This window comes from Sciurus carolinensis, chromosome 17 (assembly GCF_902686445.1).
Source record: "Sciurus carolinensis chromosome 17, mSciCar1.2, whole genome shotgun sequence".
NCBI classification, from domain to species: Eukaryota; Metazoa; Chordata; class Mammalia; order Rodentia; family Sciuridae; genus Sciurus; species Sciurus carolinensis.
This window is the reverse complement of record NC_062229.1, coordinates 5,468,602-5,483,272: the sequence shown is the minus strand read 5'-3', so window position 1 is coordinate 5,483,272 and position 14,671 is coordinate 5,468,602. Positions and strand designations below refer to the sequence as shown.

Below are 14,671 nucleotides of genomic sequence, written 5' to 3'. Positions count from 1 at the left end.
TTTGGTTGCCTCCTAGCCTCTCCCCCAAGGGCGGAGCCGTGCCATCCACAAAGTGACAGTGACAAGAATAAAACCCGAGGACAGGGCTCCCTGAGGGCCCACCTGGCTGCCTGGTGCTACCACACTGGACTCCGTGAGGCCCACAGATTGATAGATGGTCCCTTCGGTTTCTGTGACTTAAAAGCAGCTCTTCTCGGGCTGGGGTGTGACACTTGCCAGGCAGGAGGAACTCCAGCCCCAACGCAGCCGCTGTTACGACAGTGGAAACCGTGTCACAGGCCAAAGCTGCATGTGGGATGGTCTGCTTTGCAACAGGTGAGAAAGAGAGGAGAGAGGGAGAAAAGGAAAAAGGAGAGAACAGGAGGGCAAGAGAAGAGAAAGAAAATCCCTGCTGATTAGTTACTTGGAGATTGCTAAATCTGTCTGGAAGAAACAGACCAAAAAATTGATGCAGAACAGGAAAAAAAAAAAAAAAAAAAAAAGAGGTAAAATAAAACCACCACTAGCAAAGACTATTTGAGATAACACTGACAAAAACTTCAGTCTGCAGACTTTGATTTGGGCAAGTTGGACTGGGTAGAAATAATGAGACAATGGAAGACATTAGGTGATTGATTGATTTTTTATTTTTGATTAAACCCAGAAGCACTCTTACCACTGAGCCACATCCCAGTCCTTTTTAATTTTGAGACAGGACCTCGCTATGTTGTCAAGGCTGGCCTCCAACTTGTGGTCCTCCTGCCTCAGCCTCCCGAGTCAGTGGGATTACAGGCGTGTGCACCACTCACTCGGCTTGGATTCCCCCCCCCCATATAAAGTCTTTTTATTTTTATTTTTTTTCTGTTTCTATAAAATTTGATCACCAAATTCTGGCTTGGAAGCCAGAAGTCTGAGAACAAGCTGGCTCTCAGGAAGACTTTCTTGGCCTCTCCCTCTTGGGTGGAGGCCAGCAATCTTTGGTGCTCCTCAGCCTCCATCTTCACATGGCCTCTTTCCCTGATGTCTGTGTCCACAACCCCGTCTTCTTATAAGGGCACCAGTCCAGTTGGAGGCAGGCCCCATGCTACTCTAGGATGACCTCATCGAAACTTCATCACATCTGCAAAGACCCTGTCTCCAAATAAGGTCACATACGTGGGCTCTGACGGGGCATGGACTGGGGGGGACACGGTCCAGCCCACTGCACCTGGAGGAACTCAGATTCAGGTCTCTTGCCTCTTAACATTTCCAGTGCTTTAGACAGGAATATTCATTTCCCAAATTGAAAATGAATCGTCTTCACTGAGCAGAGATCAAAAGGTCTAGAGGTGCTTGTCACACCTGCCCAGGACAGCCACAGGCCATGGAGGGGGCTCCTGGCCGCTGCCCGCCACCAGATCTGCATGGTCTCCCTCAACAAACCTCAGACGCACTCACCCGGCCTTGCCCACAGACCCACACGCCCGTGGATTGCTGGTGGAGAAGCAAAATCAGACACAGCTCTTGGCAGCAGGGTTCTGAACAGCGAAATGGCATTTGTGCATTTCAGAATTCCCTCTGGGTGAAGTGCTAATTGTTTTTTAACATAAAACCCAATTTTATTTTCAGTAATGTTTCCCATCTTCACCTACTGACAATGCTATCCCTTTTATCACTAAAGTTGGATCTGAACTTGGATGTTGCTCAGGCATCTATCTTACTCAAATTTATTTTTCTACAATCAGTACTTTTTTTTTTTTTTTTTTTTTTTGAGATGGGGTCTATGTTGCCCTGAATAGCCTCAAACTCACACTCCTCTTGCCTCAGCCTCCCAAGTAACTAGAACTACAGGCCCATGCCACCACACCCAGTTGTAATATTTTAATATCCAGCCAGTTCTCCTCCTTGCTAGGAGCCCCTATCATCATTCCAAATGAACGGTCAATTCTCACAGTATTTCTACTCTGACTTACTGCATTACAGTTTATTTCTTAAGTTCTCTCTGGGTCTAGACTCTTACAACTCAAAAGTCTTTTCACTGCTTTCTGCAAAAATTTTCTTTCAGGGCTGCCAAGTATAGTTGTTCAGGTTGTGCACTGCACAATTACACAGTTGCCATCACATCAGAATCCTGCACATCAGATTTTCATATTTCCTTTATCGTATTTTTTTTTAAACTGGGGATTTATTACTGAGTTACATCCCCAACCCTTTTGTGTATTTTTTTATTGTGAGTCAGGGTCTCACTAAGTTGCTGAGGTTGGCCTAGAACTTGTGATCCTCCTGCCTCAGCCTCCCAACCAGCTGGGATTACAGGCATGCGCCACCATGCCTGGCGTACAATGGTTTCTAAGATGCACACTGGCTTCTATTTCTACCATCTCTGAAACCGTGGTGCCCTTGGTGTGCACTCTCTTAATGAGCAGTGTTAGGAACTGTGATGTCACACGGTATTGGACAAGACCTCGCAGCAAGTGGCAGGGATCTGAAGCCAGAGAGACAAACCCACACCTGTAGTTTAATGCAGAAAAAAATCCTGGGAGGGAACACTAGATCAGGTCATCTGGAGGAAGGAAACGTTTGTGACCACAGGGCATGGGCATGTGTGTGTGCACTTGGACACATGTGGGGTGGACCCAGGGAAAACAGAGGCCGCAGCCCCTGGGGAGAGGGCAGGACCCACCCACCTAGGCTCCCTCTTGTCCAGCTTTTCCTCCTGGAGGAGATGCGAGAGCGCAAGTTCGATGGCTTCGCCCGCACCATTCAGAAGGCCTGGAGGCGCCACGTGGCAGTACGGAAGTACGAGGAGATGCGGGAGGAAGGTGAGTGGCTTGGGGTAGGAGACTCGGTGGGCACAGGTGGATGTGGAAGAGCCAGAGCCTGACCTCTGCCCTGACCCGTGCTGACAGCTTCCAACATCCTGCTCAATAAGAAGGAACGGAGGCGGAACAGCATCAACCGGAACTTCGTTGGGGACTACCTGGGGCTGGAGGAACGGCCTGAGCTGCGTCAGTTCCTGGGCAAGAGGGAGCGTGTGGACTTCGCCGACTCGGTCACCAAGTATGACCGGCGCTTCAAGGTGAGGCACCAGCAGGTAGACACATCGAGACCTTGTCCCTGCCTGGCACATGAACCAGAGGCACTCCCACCTGTCCTGGACACACCTGGTCACAGGTATATAATCACCTAGGCTGTGCCTGTGTACGTGTGCCTATCACAGATACACCGTAACCTGGCCCAGACACAGCTGCCCACGGGGACTCACTCCACTGTCGTATATGCAGGTGTCCATCAAGTATGCTCTCATGCAGCCCAGGCACACCTGACCATCAGATATGCCCTTACCTGGCCAGACACATCTCACCCAGGGGCCCACTCCAGGGTTGGGGAGGTGGCAGAGCACTTGTCCTAGGTTCCGTCCCTTGTGTTGGGGGAAAAACCCACACCACAGGACCATGCTCACCTATCCTGGACACACCTACTCATCAGGTACACCTTTACCCAGGCTAGATACAGCTGTCAACTGCGTGTACCTTCACTTGGCCCAGATACACCCATCCACAGGTACACTGTGCCCGGGCCCAGGCAGCCCAGCGCAGCCGTACACCACAGAGCACTGACTACGTATACTCAGAAGCTGGTCCAGACGCTTCTTCCACAGATATGTCCTACCTGATCTGTACCCTCTCACCTCTACCACAGAGGCATACTCTCCTGGCCCAGCCTTAAACACAGGTGTACTCTAACTGCCTAGGCTGGATACCCCTGCCCACAGCTGCACCCAGACCTCACCTGCAGACCCCCACTCGGGCTGGGCATTCCTATCTACCAGGGACACATCCCACATCCTATATGCTGCCACCTAGCCCAGAAACTCGCCCAGAGCCACAGGTGGTAGGTGCACCCTGAGATAACCTGTCTACATTTACCTGAGTGAACATTCTCACAGGGCCTGCATGGACAGCCCACCTGCCGTGGACAGGTTTTGTGGCAGACACACTCTTACCTGATCTTCACAACCTCACACTCGTGACATCTTTACCATGACTTTACATGAACTGGGGCTCGCTCAGTGGTGCAGCACATGCTTAGCATGCGCAAGATTCTGGGTTTCATCCTCAGCACTTAAAAAAAAAAGAAAAGCTGCTATAGTCACAAGGCCCAAGCACTGTCACCTGGTCTAAGAGCTGTCATCCAGCCAAGGCGCCAAGATCCAGCAGGTGTTCCACCTACCCCGTACCTGTCTGCTGGCCCAGTCACCCCTTTTGAACTAAGACACCCTCACTCAGCTTTTTCGTATTTCTTAACATAACTTTTAACTGATACACCTTTACCCGGAGGGACCTCCTTCACCTGACCCCTGTTGCACCACCCCCGTGCCAGGGCCCAGGCTGCTCATGCCCCAGGCTCCAGCCACCAGACCCTGGTTCTGCATTCCCACAGCCCATCAAGCGGGACTTGATCCTGACCCCCAAGTGTGTGTATGTGATTGGACGAGAGAAGGTGAAGAAAGGACCAGAGAAAGGCCAAGTGCATGAGGTCTTGAAGAAGAAGCTAGAGATTCAGACCCTCCGGGGAGTCTCCCTCAGGTGAGGCCAGCTGCCCCTGCTCTCATACATGTTGCCCCACCTGTTACCCTGAGCGTCTTACCTGCTGCTGTACTGTAACCCCCTCTTCGGCCCTACCTGCCTTATTCACTTGCTCCTACATTCATGATCCGTGTACGTCCATAGCTTCTGTCCTTGCACCGCACGGTGCCCTTGCTAGACCTCACCTGGCCCTTCTCTAATACCACCTTTCCCAGCGACCCCTTTCCCTCACCTGTGTCATCCCCTCACTTGACCTTACCTGAGATGTCCCTTGTTGCATCTCGCAAGTGAGTTCTTCTGTCATCCTCACCTGTCGCTCTGCCTGCCCTTCCTCCCACCTTTCCCCAGCACGCGACAAGACGACTTCTTCATCCTCCAAGAGGATGCCGCCGATAGCTTCCTGGAGAGCGTCTTCAAGACCGAGTTCGTTAGTCTTCTGTGCAAGCGCTTCGAGGAGGCGGCACACAGGCCCCTGACCCTCACCTTCAGCGACACGTACGCCCCCACCCCAGCATCATCCTCGGGCTGGCTTGGCGCAGCGACCCACTCTTCCGCCCCAGGGACCCGATCGCCTGGCACCTTGTGCCGACCCTCCGCAGCCGGGCGAGGTGGGGACAGGGAAAAAGGACCCCAGCTAGCTCCCAAGCTTCCTCCTCTTCCCACAGACTACAGTTCCGGGTGAAGAAGGAGGGCTGGGGCGGAGGCGGCACCCGCAGCGTCACCTTCTCCCGCGGCTCCGGAGACACGGCAGTACTCAAGGCTAGCGGCCGAACCCTCACGGTCAGCGTGGGTGATGGGCTGCCCAAGAGCTCCAGTGAGTCTGCGCGGAACCAGGGGCGGAGCCAAAGAGGCGGTGACGCGGGAGGCGGGCCCTGTGGAAGGCGGAGCCAACAGGGGCAGCCCATCAAGGCTAGGGGGCTGGTCCGGAATACAAGAGAGCCGCGGAGGGCGGGCCTACAGACCCGCGAGGACCCTGCGTTAGAGACCAATAAGAGGGAGAGGAACGTGGGAGGGCGTGGCCAGAGAGGCAACCCTACAACTGGCAGGTGGGGGCGTGTCCTGGAGCGGGCGGGTCCCAGGAAAAGGGTCAATGAGGGGCGGAGCCCAGGGGCGTGGCCAACTACTGGGTGGAGCTAGTATGCCAGTGCTGAGCAGAAAGTAAAGGGCCGATGGGCGGTGCCTGAGGCGGAGCCAGAGTGGAGGGGACTTATGGGCGGGGCCTAGAATCAGGACCAGGCGAGCCACCACACAAATGCCTGCATCCTTTCTTCTTTCAGAGCCTACCCGGAAGGGAAAAGCCCAGGGAAGACCCCGAAGGTCAGCCCCGGCCCCTACCCGGGTGGCCCCTGGCCCCCCAAGAGGTGAGGACATACCTCTCACTTCATGTCTTCTTTTGCCTCTTGTGGACCCCAGGGCCTAACCCAGGCCTACAGTCAATGGAATCTAACAAGCACTGTAGCTCATTATCTTCGGTCCAGAACTTTCCATAGCTCCCTATCTCCCACAGAATACAGGCTAAATTTAGTTTGGTATGCAAAGCCATTCAAGGTTCCATCCCAGCTAGTCAATGACCTCTTCGCCCATCCTACACCCCTGCCGTGCAAAATACATTTTTTTTTTACACAAACTACATTTTATTTTGCCAACTCACCAAATTTATCCTTACCTCCAGGCCTTCACTTGGCTTATTTACTCTGCCTTGTCTCCCAAATCCCCATGCTTGACGAGCTCTTATTTATCCCCCAAGACCCACCCACAAAAGCCCTCCTGTGGGGGTCGGATGTCCCTCTGCAAAGCCTCCCTCTAGACCTTCCTGTCCCCCGGATTCATCCCATACTGGGTTGACTGGCTACTGCGACATTGCCAGTTCCTCCCTGACAAATATCCTAATCCTTGCTTCCACCACAGGCCTGGACCGCAACGGGGTACCCCCCTCTGCCAGAGGGGGCTCCCTGCCTCTGGAAATTACATCTGGAGGGGGATCCCAGCGGCCTCCGCGGGGCCCTCCATCCTCGACCCTTGGGTCCATCAGACGTCCCCGGGCACGGCCACCCTCAGAGCACAACACAGAATTCCTCAATGTGCCTGACCAGGGTGTGGCAGGGTAGGTGGGGTGGGAGAGCAGCCCCAAGAGGTGGGCAGGGATAAGGGAGTGTCTGGTGCTGTGATGAGCACCTCTGTCTCCACAGCATGCAAAGGAAGCGCAGTGTGGGACAAAGACCTGTGCCTGGTGTGGGCCGACCCAAGCCCCAACCACGGATACATGGCCCGAGGTGCCGGGCCCTGTACCAATACATAGGCCAAGATGTGGATGAGCTGAGCTTCAATGTGAATGAAGTCATCGAGATCCTCATGGAAGGTGTGTGCACCAGGGCAGAGGTTGGGGTATGGTGTGATCAGACCCCTGACACCTCCAGGCAGTCCCCCAATGTTGCACATGCTTCCCATCCATAGGGGAGCAGAAGACACTAGCTCACAGCCCTGAGAAGCACCTTCCCTGCCAGTGGCATGGCTGCACAGGCTGGACAGCCCTGGGTCTGAAGGTCACTTCCTAAGCCACCTAGGGGCTCTGGCCTCAGTGCATCACACCTGATCCCTGAGCCTCATTTTTCTCACTTGTCACGCATTTCTAGTAGCAGAACCTACTTCGCAGGTCCCTTGCAAGTAGGAAAGAAGCTGCATCTGGAAGGCCCAGGCCACTTGCTACCTTAACTCCTTGGGTTACCTCCGGTGGGGCCTGGGACACACTCCACAGACAGACGTGGGGGCCTCCTGGGGGTCTCAGAGACCTGTTCATTCCTGGATTCACTTTGGGGGTTGTGGGGGAAGTCTGTAGAAGGAGATGAGCACAAGAAGTGGTCTAAAAAATGACAAGGCTGGGGTGTGGCTCGGTGGTAGGGCACTGACTACCATGAGCAAGGCCCTGGGTTCCATCCTTATCACCGCAACAAAAGAAAGCAAAAATGACTATGTGAGGCAGTGGTTAGGAAAGATCATTCCTCCCTCCCTCCCTCCTTTCTCTCCATTGTCAACAACTCTCTCTTGTGCCAAATCAAGGATGCAGAGATGAGTAAGACAGGCACAGAACGGGCTTGGGGGCTTTCTCCAGGGCAGCTGGCCATCGCCTCAAGCTCTTTTCTCTCCCACAGATTCCTCAGGCTGGTGGAAGGGTCGCCTTCATGGCCAGGAGGGTCTCTTCCCAGGAAACTACGTGGAGAAGATCTGAGCTGGGAACCTGGGATTGTGTCCTCCCACTTGCTCACCTGCCTGTCAGGGAGCCAGGCTGGGCCAGCGGGAATCCTGATTACTCTGGCTGCACTTTGGCCAGAAAGTCCAATCCCATAGCCTCCAGCCCAGCCCAGACTGTGGGTCTGGGGAGATCACTGCTGCAACAACCCTCCCAGACCTTGGCCACCCTCCTGTCACACCTGCTGCCCGAGTCTGTTCCTTCTTGTATCAAACAGGGCTAACAGCAGAACCTACCTCCCAGCTGCCTCGTGTGTATGAAACGCATGTCCCAGGCTGTTGGCAAAGTGCTGGGCATAGTCCAGGGTGAAGGGGCCTTGACAAGTGGGACGTCCTCTTCCCTCATCAGAGGCAATAAATATGTGCTAGGTGAAAAAGTGAATTAAAATTTTTGAATGTCCACAATAAGGACTGGGTTCTCACAACCCTATGAGGGGGGAGCAGTGAATGCCCCCACTTTATAGGTGGGCAGACTCAGAGATGTTCAGCCACTTATCCGAGACTCCACAGCGCCCCCCTCACTGAAGCTTCAATTTGTCCCACTTTCCTTTCCATAAACTGCATCCCAAACGATCCAGCAGATGTTGTCAGCCTCTAAATCTGCAGCCCTCAAACTCATCTGGGACCTCAGTAGACACTTAGGAGGCAGGTTCCACATGGTTTCCTGCAAGCCACCCTAGGTCACCCCTGGCCCCTGCCCCACCATCCTATATATTTTCCCTCTTAGTCTTTACCTACCTGGGGTCAAGACCAGTTCTGACATTTGAGGTGCTGAATTTCTGCCAGACTCTAAGCATTCCAGAGCTCCCTGTTGGGAGCTAAGGTGTGAGCCTAAAGATCCAAGCTTTCTGTTCTGGACACCCCCTCTGTCCTCAGCCCCTAAAAGAGCAGCCAGTCTGGGAGGAACAGGGTCAGACTAATGGAGTCAGGACAGAGAAGATACAGATGGCATTGCTGGAGGAGCCAGGAAGGCTGAAGAGGGTTGGTCTCAGCAGATCTTGATGACAAGCAACTATGATGGGGACATTCCAGGCAGTGGACACCTGTCCCACTGGAGAATAAAGGATGAGGCATCCAAGAAAGAACATCCAACAAGGAGATTCCCACCTTCTCCCTTCTGCATTTACCTTGGGAAGCCAAGCTGGGCTGGAAAAAAAGATTACAAGGTTGTAATGGGTCTCAACAGCCCTATTATTGGCCAGTCATTCTGTAAAAGCACTTAATAATCCCCTGAATGTCTCTGGTCCTCTCCATCTCTGAGATCCTTTACTGCAGCCCAACCACCACAGTGTGCTTGTCTGCAAGACCTGGGTGTGAGGAAGGCTGGAGGGGAACTGTGTCAATCAGTGTCATGGGCTGGGCATTTCCTGGGTACAGAAGAATCAGGGGTTCAGCTCCCTTCTCTGCCCTCAAACTTTGAGGTGCAGCCCTGTGGACTCACTGCTATAGAGGGTACCCACTTGCAGGAAGTAAGGCCTTCTGGGCTGAATGGATGGATGAGAGTTGAGCAGGACAGTAGCGATGGAGAAGGGCATGAATGTGGTATATTTTATCAGACAGCATCTCATATCTAGGTTACAGGCATCTTCAGGCTGCAAACCTCAATCACCTTGGCTGAACCTGCTGCTCAATGCCACATCCTGTGGACTCACAGAATTTCTTAAATCCGGCCCCGTCCCTTCTGAGGCCTCCCCCATCCTTCCTCAGATTATACTAGCCTCCCCAGCACACTTGCGCGGGCACGTGCGCACTCACTCACCGGTCTCCACTTTGCATCAAAATGACTTTTTAAAAAACTTAATGAATTTTTAACTGAATGGTAATTAAAATAAAAATTTTAATTCACACAGCATCAAAGTATGAGAAGTCAGTCTCTTAAAAATAACTACTCCCCGCCTCTGACATTGTTTTGGGTTTTGTTGTTTTCAGGGCTGAGGATCAAACCCAAGGCCTTGAGCATGCTAAGCAAGTACTCTGTCACTGAGCAACACCCCCAGCCCCAGCCCCATTTGCTGCTTTTGATGGATTGAGCCGGGCCTTGAGCGCACTAAGCACATGCCCCTCCCCTTTTTTTCTTCTTTGTTTGGTTGGTTCGGTGTCAGGTACTATGGATTGAACCCGGGGTGCTCTGCCACTGAACTACATTCCCAGCCCTTCTTATTTTTTATTTTAAAAATAAGGCTCAGGCTGGCCTTGAACTTAGTTACAAAAGCATTTAACAATTCTTTGAATATCTCTGGTCCTCGCCCAAGTGGTTGAGATTATGGACGTGTGTCACACCTGTCTCCTCCCATTTTCAAATGCCTCCTTCTATCTTCCCTGCATATAAGCAATAGGCACATCTTGTTTTACATAGAAATACACTGCATGTAAAGTCCACACTTGCCTAAAACTCAACACTTCTTGAATGATCAAATAATGTCTTCTAGAGATCTGCAATTAAGGATCTATTTTACCATCTGGCCCAAAAATTATTCCTCCAAATGACCACCAGAGATCAGATGCTGTATCTCCTTCTGCTAAAAATTCATCAGTGATTTTACTAGAAACTGATATCAAAGCCCCTGCAAGACCCATCCTGCACCATGTTCACTTTCTGACCTCCACATGCTACCCTCTTTCTGCTCCAGCAGTGCAAAGGGTTCCCATTTCTTGATAGACAAGTTTGTCCATCCCCAATTTGTACCAGGTTCCCAGGGCATGGTACTTCCTTGATCTTCCATTCATTCCTTGATGAGCAAGGTGACAACTCAGAAGTTACCTCCTCAGAGATGCTTCCTTGACCCATCACTATGACAACCTTCTGTTTTGTTTGTTTTCTTCATTGCACTGAATAGAACCCAAGATCAGTTTCTCCATTTTTGACTATTTCCTCATTTTAAGATGTGAGTTTCGGAGCAGAGATTCCTGTCTGTCCCATTCACACCTGGGTCCCTAAAGCCTAAATGAGTACTTAGCACAAAGTAAGATGGACAGAAGACCCATTCCACACCAGTACACACAGGGCTCTGCATCCATACTCCAGGAACCACACACCAGTCGAAAGACCTAAAATTATCTTGTTTCCTGCCCGTGCTATTACAAAGGATTCATTTCAATTATAGAGCTAAATGCACTGAAAAACTTGACGACTGTTGCCAATTTTGTTCAAAAAGGACCAATTAAAAGAAGAAAACCTGCTGTTTATGGCCTTCGGAGGGTTGACGATGGGACCAGTCAAAAGAGCATGAAGTTGCTCACTTTGCAAATGATCGGAGAGATGCTTCACGCGGAATCTCTATACCTCGCCACGGCCCTAGGTTCACAAGTCCGCGAGCACCAGCATCCACGCGGCGGTCTAGGACTCAAGCCTCAGGCCCGCCCACTTGCGGACCGCAAGAGCGGGCCCCGCCCTTTCTCTCGCGAGAGCTGAGAGGCGGAAAATGGCGCCGACGTGAGTGCGAACCCGCATCGCCCGAGAAAGTCACCGCCTCCCGAGTTGGAGCCGCCGGAACCGCTGGAACCAGACGTCGAGCAGAGGCGAGGATGGTGAGCGCAGCGCCGGGGGAGCGGGCGCGGTACAGCAGCGAGGATTGGCAGGGAGCGGTCCTGTCGCATACACACCCTCCGGCCGACCCCGCCCCCACATCCGGGCACCCGCCCGTCGCTTGCAGTCGCTCGGCAAGCCCCCTGCCCCTACTTCCGGGCCTGGCCTCCGATGGGCCACGCCCATCAGGCTCGGGTTCCCTCCCTGAACCTCACACAGCCGAGCCACCTGCACCTCCAAGTTCACCTACACAGCTCTGGCCTGGCCAGTACATCCCCGTTACGCACAGTTCATTTCTGGCCGCTCCAATATCTTCATAGATTTGACTCCGCTCATTCCCTCTAATCTTCCCATCTACCCCGTAGGGCGCCTCCCACCTGTCGGAGCTGGAGACGTGGAGATGCTTCTCTCAAGCGTAGCTCCTGACAGAGGCCAGAGCTCAGGCCACTCTTACCTCCTTACCCTCTCTTGCTGATGATTTCCAGAATGGGGAAGGGTGGATGGTTTGGAGCGCGGGGCTCGGGGATTCAGGAATGTTAAGTCCTTTCGGGGTCCAGACTGGTTCTCTTCCGCCAGGAGGAGGAACCGCCCGTGCCCAGCCCAGACTTGCTGGCAACCGCAGAGCCCAACTCCAGTGAGACCGATCAGGAGGTGGTGTCCCCAGTTGTGGCTACTGCAAACACTTCTTCCTCCATGGAAGAGGAACCAGGCCCTGATCGGGAAGCCACCCCCGCAGTGTGGGACCTTGGAGGGCATGGAGGGACACAGCAGGGTGCCTCCCCAGCCCCAGACAGCTACCAGCCAGGCCCTGGGCCCAGCCCTGGCCCGACCAGCACAGTCTCCGGGACCAGTGAGGACCTGCGACCTCCCAGGCGACGCCCACCACCAGGTGACCTGTGATGGGGCCTACTGGGGAGTCACAGGTCCCACAACAGGAAATGGGGAGAGCAATGTATCGCCAAACTGGGGGCCATCTACAGGTATTTCTGTCGTCATTTACTGAGCACCAAGTGTATGCCAGAGTTTAGCTTCAGTAAGAAACCAGACCAATCCAGCCCAGTACCCTCTGGTGACTCAATCCGGGTGGGGAACTGGGAGTGGGAGCAGGCAGCACTCATGAGGAAGGGATCTGTGACCCTCACTGTGTATCCTGCAGGGAAACAAATACCCTGCTCTAGCCCTGGCTGCTGTCTCAGTTTCCCCAGTGTTCGAGACCTGGCACAGCATCTTCGAACCCACTGCCCGCCCACACAGTCCCTAGAAGGTAGGACTAAGGCAGATGGTGGGGAAGCAGGTTAGGATGGGAGGCAAGCAGAGCCCCCAAGGGCCAGCCTTGGCCACCCCACTCCTCTGCCCTTTGTCCCTGCCAGGCAAGCTCTTCCTCTGCTCAGCCCTCAGCTGCACCGAGAGCTTCCCCAGCATGCAGGAGCTGGTGGCCCATGGCAAGCTGCATTACAAGCCTAATCGCTACTTCAAGTGAGCCCCTGACCAGCCTGCCCTACCCCACCCTATGTGTGGGGTCCAGACCTTTTTCTCTTGGGGGAGCTGTGTTGGGGGGCGTTGGGGGAGGTGTCTGGAGATGGGCGTGGTCTCGGGCAAGGCCTACCCATATATCCAGAAGAGTGACCAGCACCCTGCGCCCAGACTTAAGTGGATGTAGCTCTGCCCAGCTCCTTTTCACTTCCCAAGTGGAAAACCAGCCTCCTGAGTTAAAATTGAGACTTCCTTTTGCATTTTCCGGAACTTCAAACTGGGAAGGGTCCAGAATGGTCACAGTCCCCATAGGGGAGGGTGCTTGGGGCAAGCTCCTTCTCCGCAGGTTGAGTGCCATCCGCGGTTTGGGACCTGGCTCCCTTCCACGTGTTCGGTAGCAATGGATAGGCTCCTTCTTATTGTTCAGAAGACAGCCCAGCCCTGTGCCTGCCCCCAGGTGTGAGAACTGCCTCCTGCGCTTCCGCACCCACCGCTCGCTCTTCAAGCATCTGCATGTTTGCGCAGAGCATGCTCAAAGCCCAGCCCCACCACCACCCCCTGCCCTGGACAAAGAGCCACCTGCGCCAGAGCGTCCCCCGGAGTCTGACCCTGCGTCGGCGCCGGGCTTGCAGTTTCCACTGTTAGAGCCCTTCACGACCCCAGCCTCTGCCTCCACTGGACCCTTTCTACCCTACTTGAACCCTGCACCTTTTGGCCTAAGTCCTCCGCGCCTGCGCCCCTTCCTGGCTGCTGCTCCAGGGCCACCAGCTTCCAGCACAGCTGTCTGGAAAAAGAGCCAAGGTGAGTGTAGGAGCGGGCAGGGCCTCCTGAAAAGCTTGGCTGAACTCACCCTCTGAACTTGACCCACCTCTTTCCTATAGGTGCTGGAGGCAGCCCCCGAAGACCGCAGGGCGGCTCCGACGCGCCCTCAGGTGCGTGCAGGTGACCACCAGGGCCGGGTGGAGGGGCTTTCTTGCGCCCTGCCGGGCCCTGTGGATGCTGGGAGGCAGCAGTACCCGTCCCCTTCCCAGGTGGCTGGAAGTGTCACCCCTTAAAATATATGATTTTGCCGTTAAAATTACTGGCACCTGCGCCTTAATCTGCGCCGGCGTTTTTGTGTAAAACTCGCGCCTGGTTCACCTGTGAGCGGTCCTCCCCACCCCACCCCCGTCCCTCATCCCCCGCGGGGGTTTGAGGATGGGAGTACGACAGGTTTAGCGCCCTCAAAGACGGGCAAACAGGCCCAGGAAAAACCGAATCAACCACGCCCGACCTTGGGCGTCCGGAAGCTGGGAGCAGGTGCAGCCTTCCCTCGCCCGCGTCCACCACCATTACAGGACTGGTCCTCTGGGTTGGGGCTCGGGACTGATCGGGTCCCGCCTGCCTGCCCGCAGGGCATGCGGCCCCGAGCCGCATCGTGTGGGAGCACACGCGCGGCCGCTACTCGTGCATGCAGTGCACCTTCTCCACGGCCTCGCGGCCCGCCATGACACTGCATCTGCAGGATCACCGCACCAGCAGCCCCGCAGCCCCCGCGCCTGGGCTGCCACGCCCCGACGCCCCGGCGGGTAAGGCGGAGGAATGTGCGAGTGGAGAGGGCGGGGAACCAGAGGCTAGGGGCGAGGCCGAGGCTCAGGCGCCCCCTCCTCTGCCCCAACCAGACCCGACCCCGCTTGCAACTAAGGTGTCACCGCTGCTGTCAGAGGGGGAACTTCCGGTTTTCTCACCTCTTTGAATCCCGCTGCTTTGGGAGTGGGTGGTGGGTTATGGAGATTTTTGTAATTTTAAGTGGGGAACAATAAAGGAGGCGCGATGAGCCAGCCTGTGCTGTGTCTGGGTCCCTTGCCCCTCTGATGCGCTGAGCTGCACCTAGCAGACC

At 54.4% G+C, this 14,671-nt stretch overlaps 3 protein-coding genes across 4 annotated transcripts in view; 2 read left to right on the top strand and 1 right to left on the bottom strand.

The window, feature by feature from the left end:
* Nfilz (NFIL3 like basic leucine zipper) overlaps positions 1–6,213 on the bottom strand; it is an 89,928-nt gene extending 83,715 nt beyond the window's left edge. Inside the window, exons 1-2 of one of the 2 annotated variants that reach the window (XR_007105886.1) lie at positions 4,807–6,213; positions 2,457–4,082 (exon numbers count right to left, since the gene is read on the bottom strand). The gene's annotated coding sequence lies outside the window, so the exon portion shown is untranslated. Of the gene's footprint in view, positions 1–2,456; positions 4,083–4,806 lie in introns of those variants that run through there. The other variant, XM_047531741.1, reaches the window with a different exon arrangement.
* Myo1f (myosin IF) overlaps positions 1–9,615 on the top strand; it is a 34,721-nt gene extending 25,106 nt beyond the window's left edge. The window contains exons 20-28 of the mRNA XM_047531734.1: positions 2,666–2,780; positions 2,868–3,037; positions 4,402–4,547; positions 4,896–5,042; positions 5,213–5,361; positions 5,825–5,908; positions 6,456–6,651; positions 6,737–6,906; positions 7,697–9,615. Of these exons, the coding sequence (XP_047387690.1) occupies positions 2,666–2,780; positions 2,868–3,037; positions 4,402–4,547; positions 4,896–5,042; positions 5,213–5,361; positions 5,825–5,908; positions 6,456–6,651; positions 6,737–6,906; positions 7,697–7,773 (1,254 nt within the window). The 3' untranslated portion in view covers positions 7,774–9,615. The remainder of the gene's footprint in view (positions 1–2,665; positions 2,781–2,867; positions 3,038–4,401; positions 4,548–4,895; positions 5,043–5,212; positions 5,362–5,824; positions 5,909–6,455; positions 6,652–6,736; positions 6,907–7,696) is intronic.
* A 1,590-nt stretch (positions 9,616–11,205) lies between these two features.
* Znf414 (zinc finger protein 414) lies at positions 11,206–14,608 on the top strand. The gene is made up of 8 exons (XM_047531739.1): positions 11,206–11,321; positions 11,896–12,208; positions 12,476–12,583; positions 12,690–12,795; positions 13,250–13,593; positions 13,674–13,724; positions 14,187–14,360; positions 14,454–14,608. Exons 1-8 carry the CDS (start codon positions 11,319–11,321, stop codon positions 14,525–14,527), a joined length of 1,173 nt encoding a protein of 390 aa, XP_047387695.1. The 5' UTR covers positions 11,206–11,318; the 3' UTR covers positions 14,528–14,608.
* Positions 14,609–14,671: the final 63 nt, after the last annotated feature.

What these genes read in the sequence shown, in the direction of transcription:
- Znf414 (XM_047531739.1), top strand. An exon ending in CAGGCGACGCCCACCACCAG is followed by an intron (nt 12,209 to 12,475) that starts GTGACCTGTGAT and finishes TGTATCCTGCAG; the next exon opens with GGAAACAAATACCCTGCTCT. An exon ending in ACGCCCCGACGCCCCGGCGG is followed by an intron (nt 14,361 to 14,453) that starts GTAAGGCGGAGG and finishes TGCCCCAACCAG; the next exon opens with ACCCGACCCCGCTTGCAACT.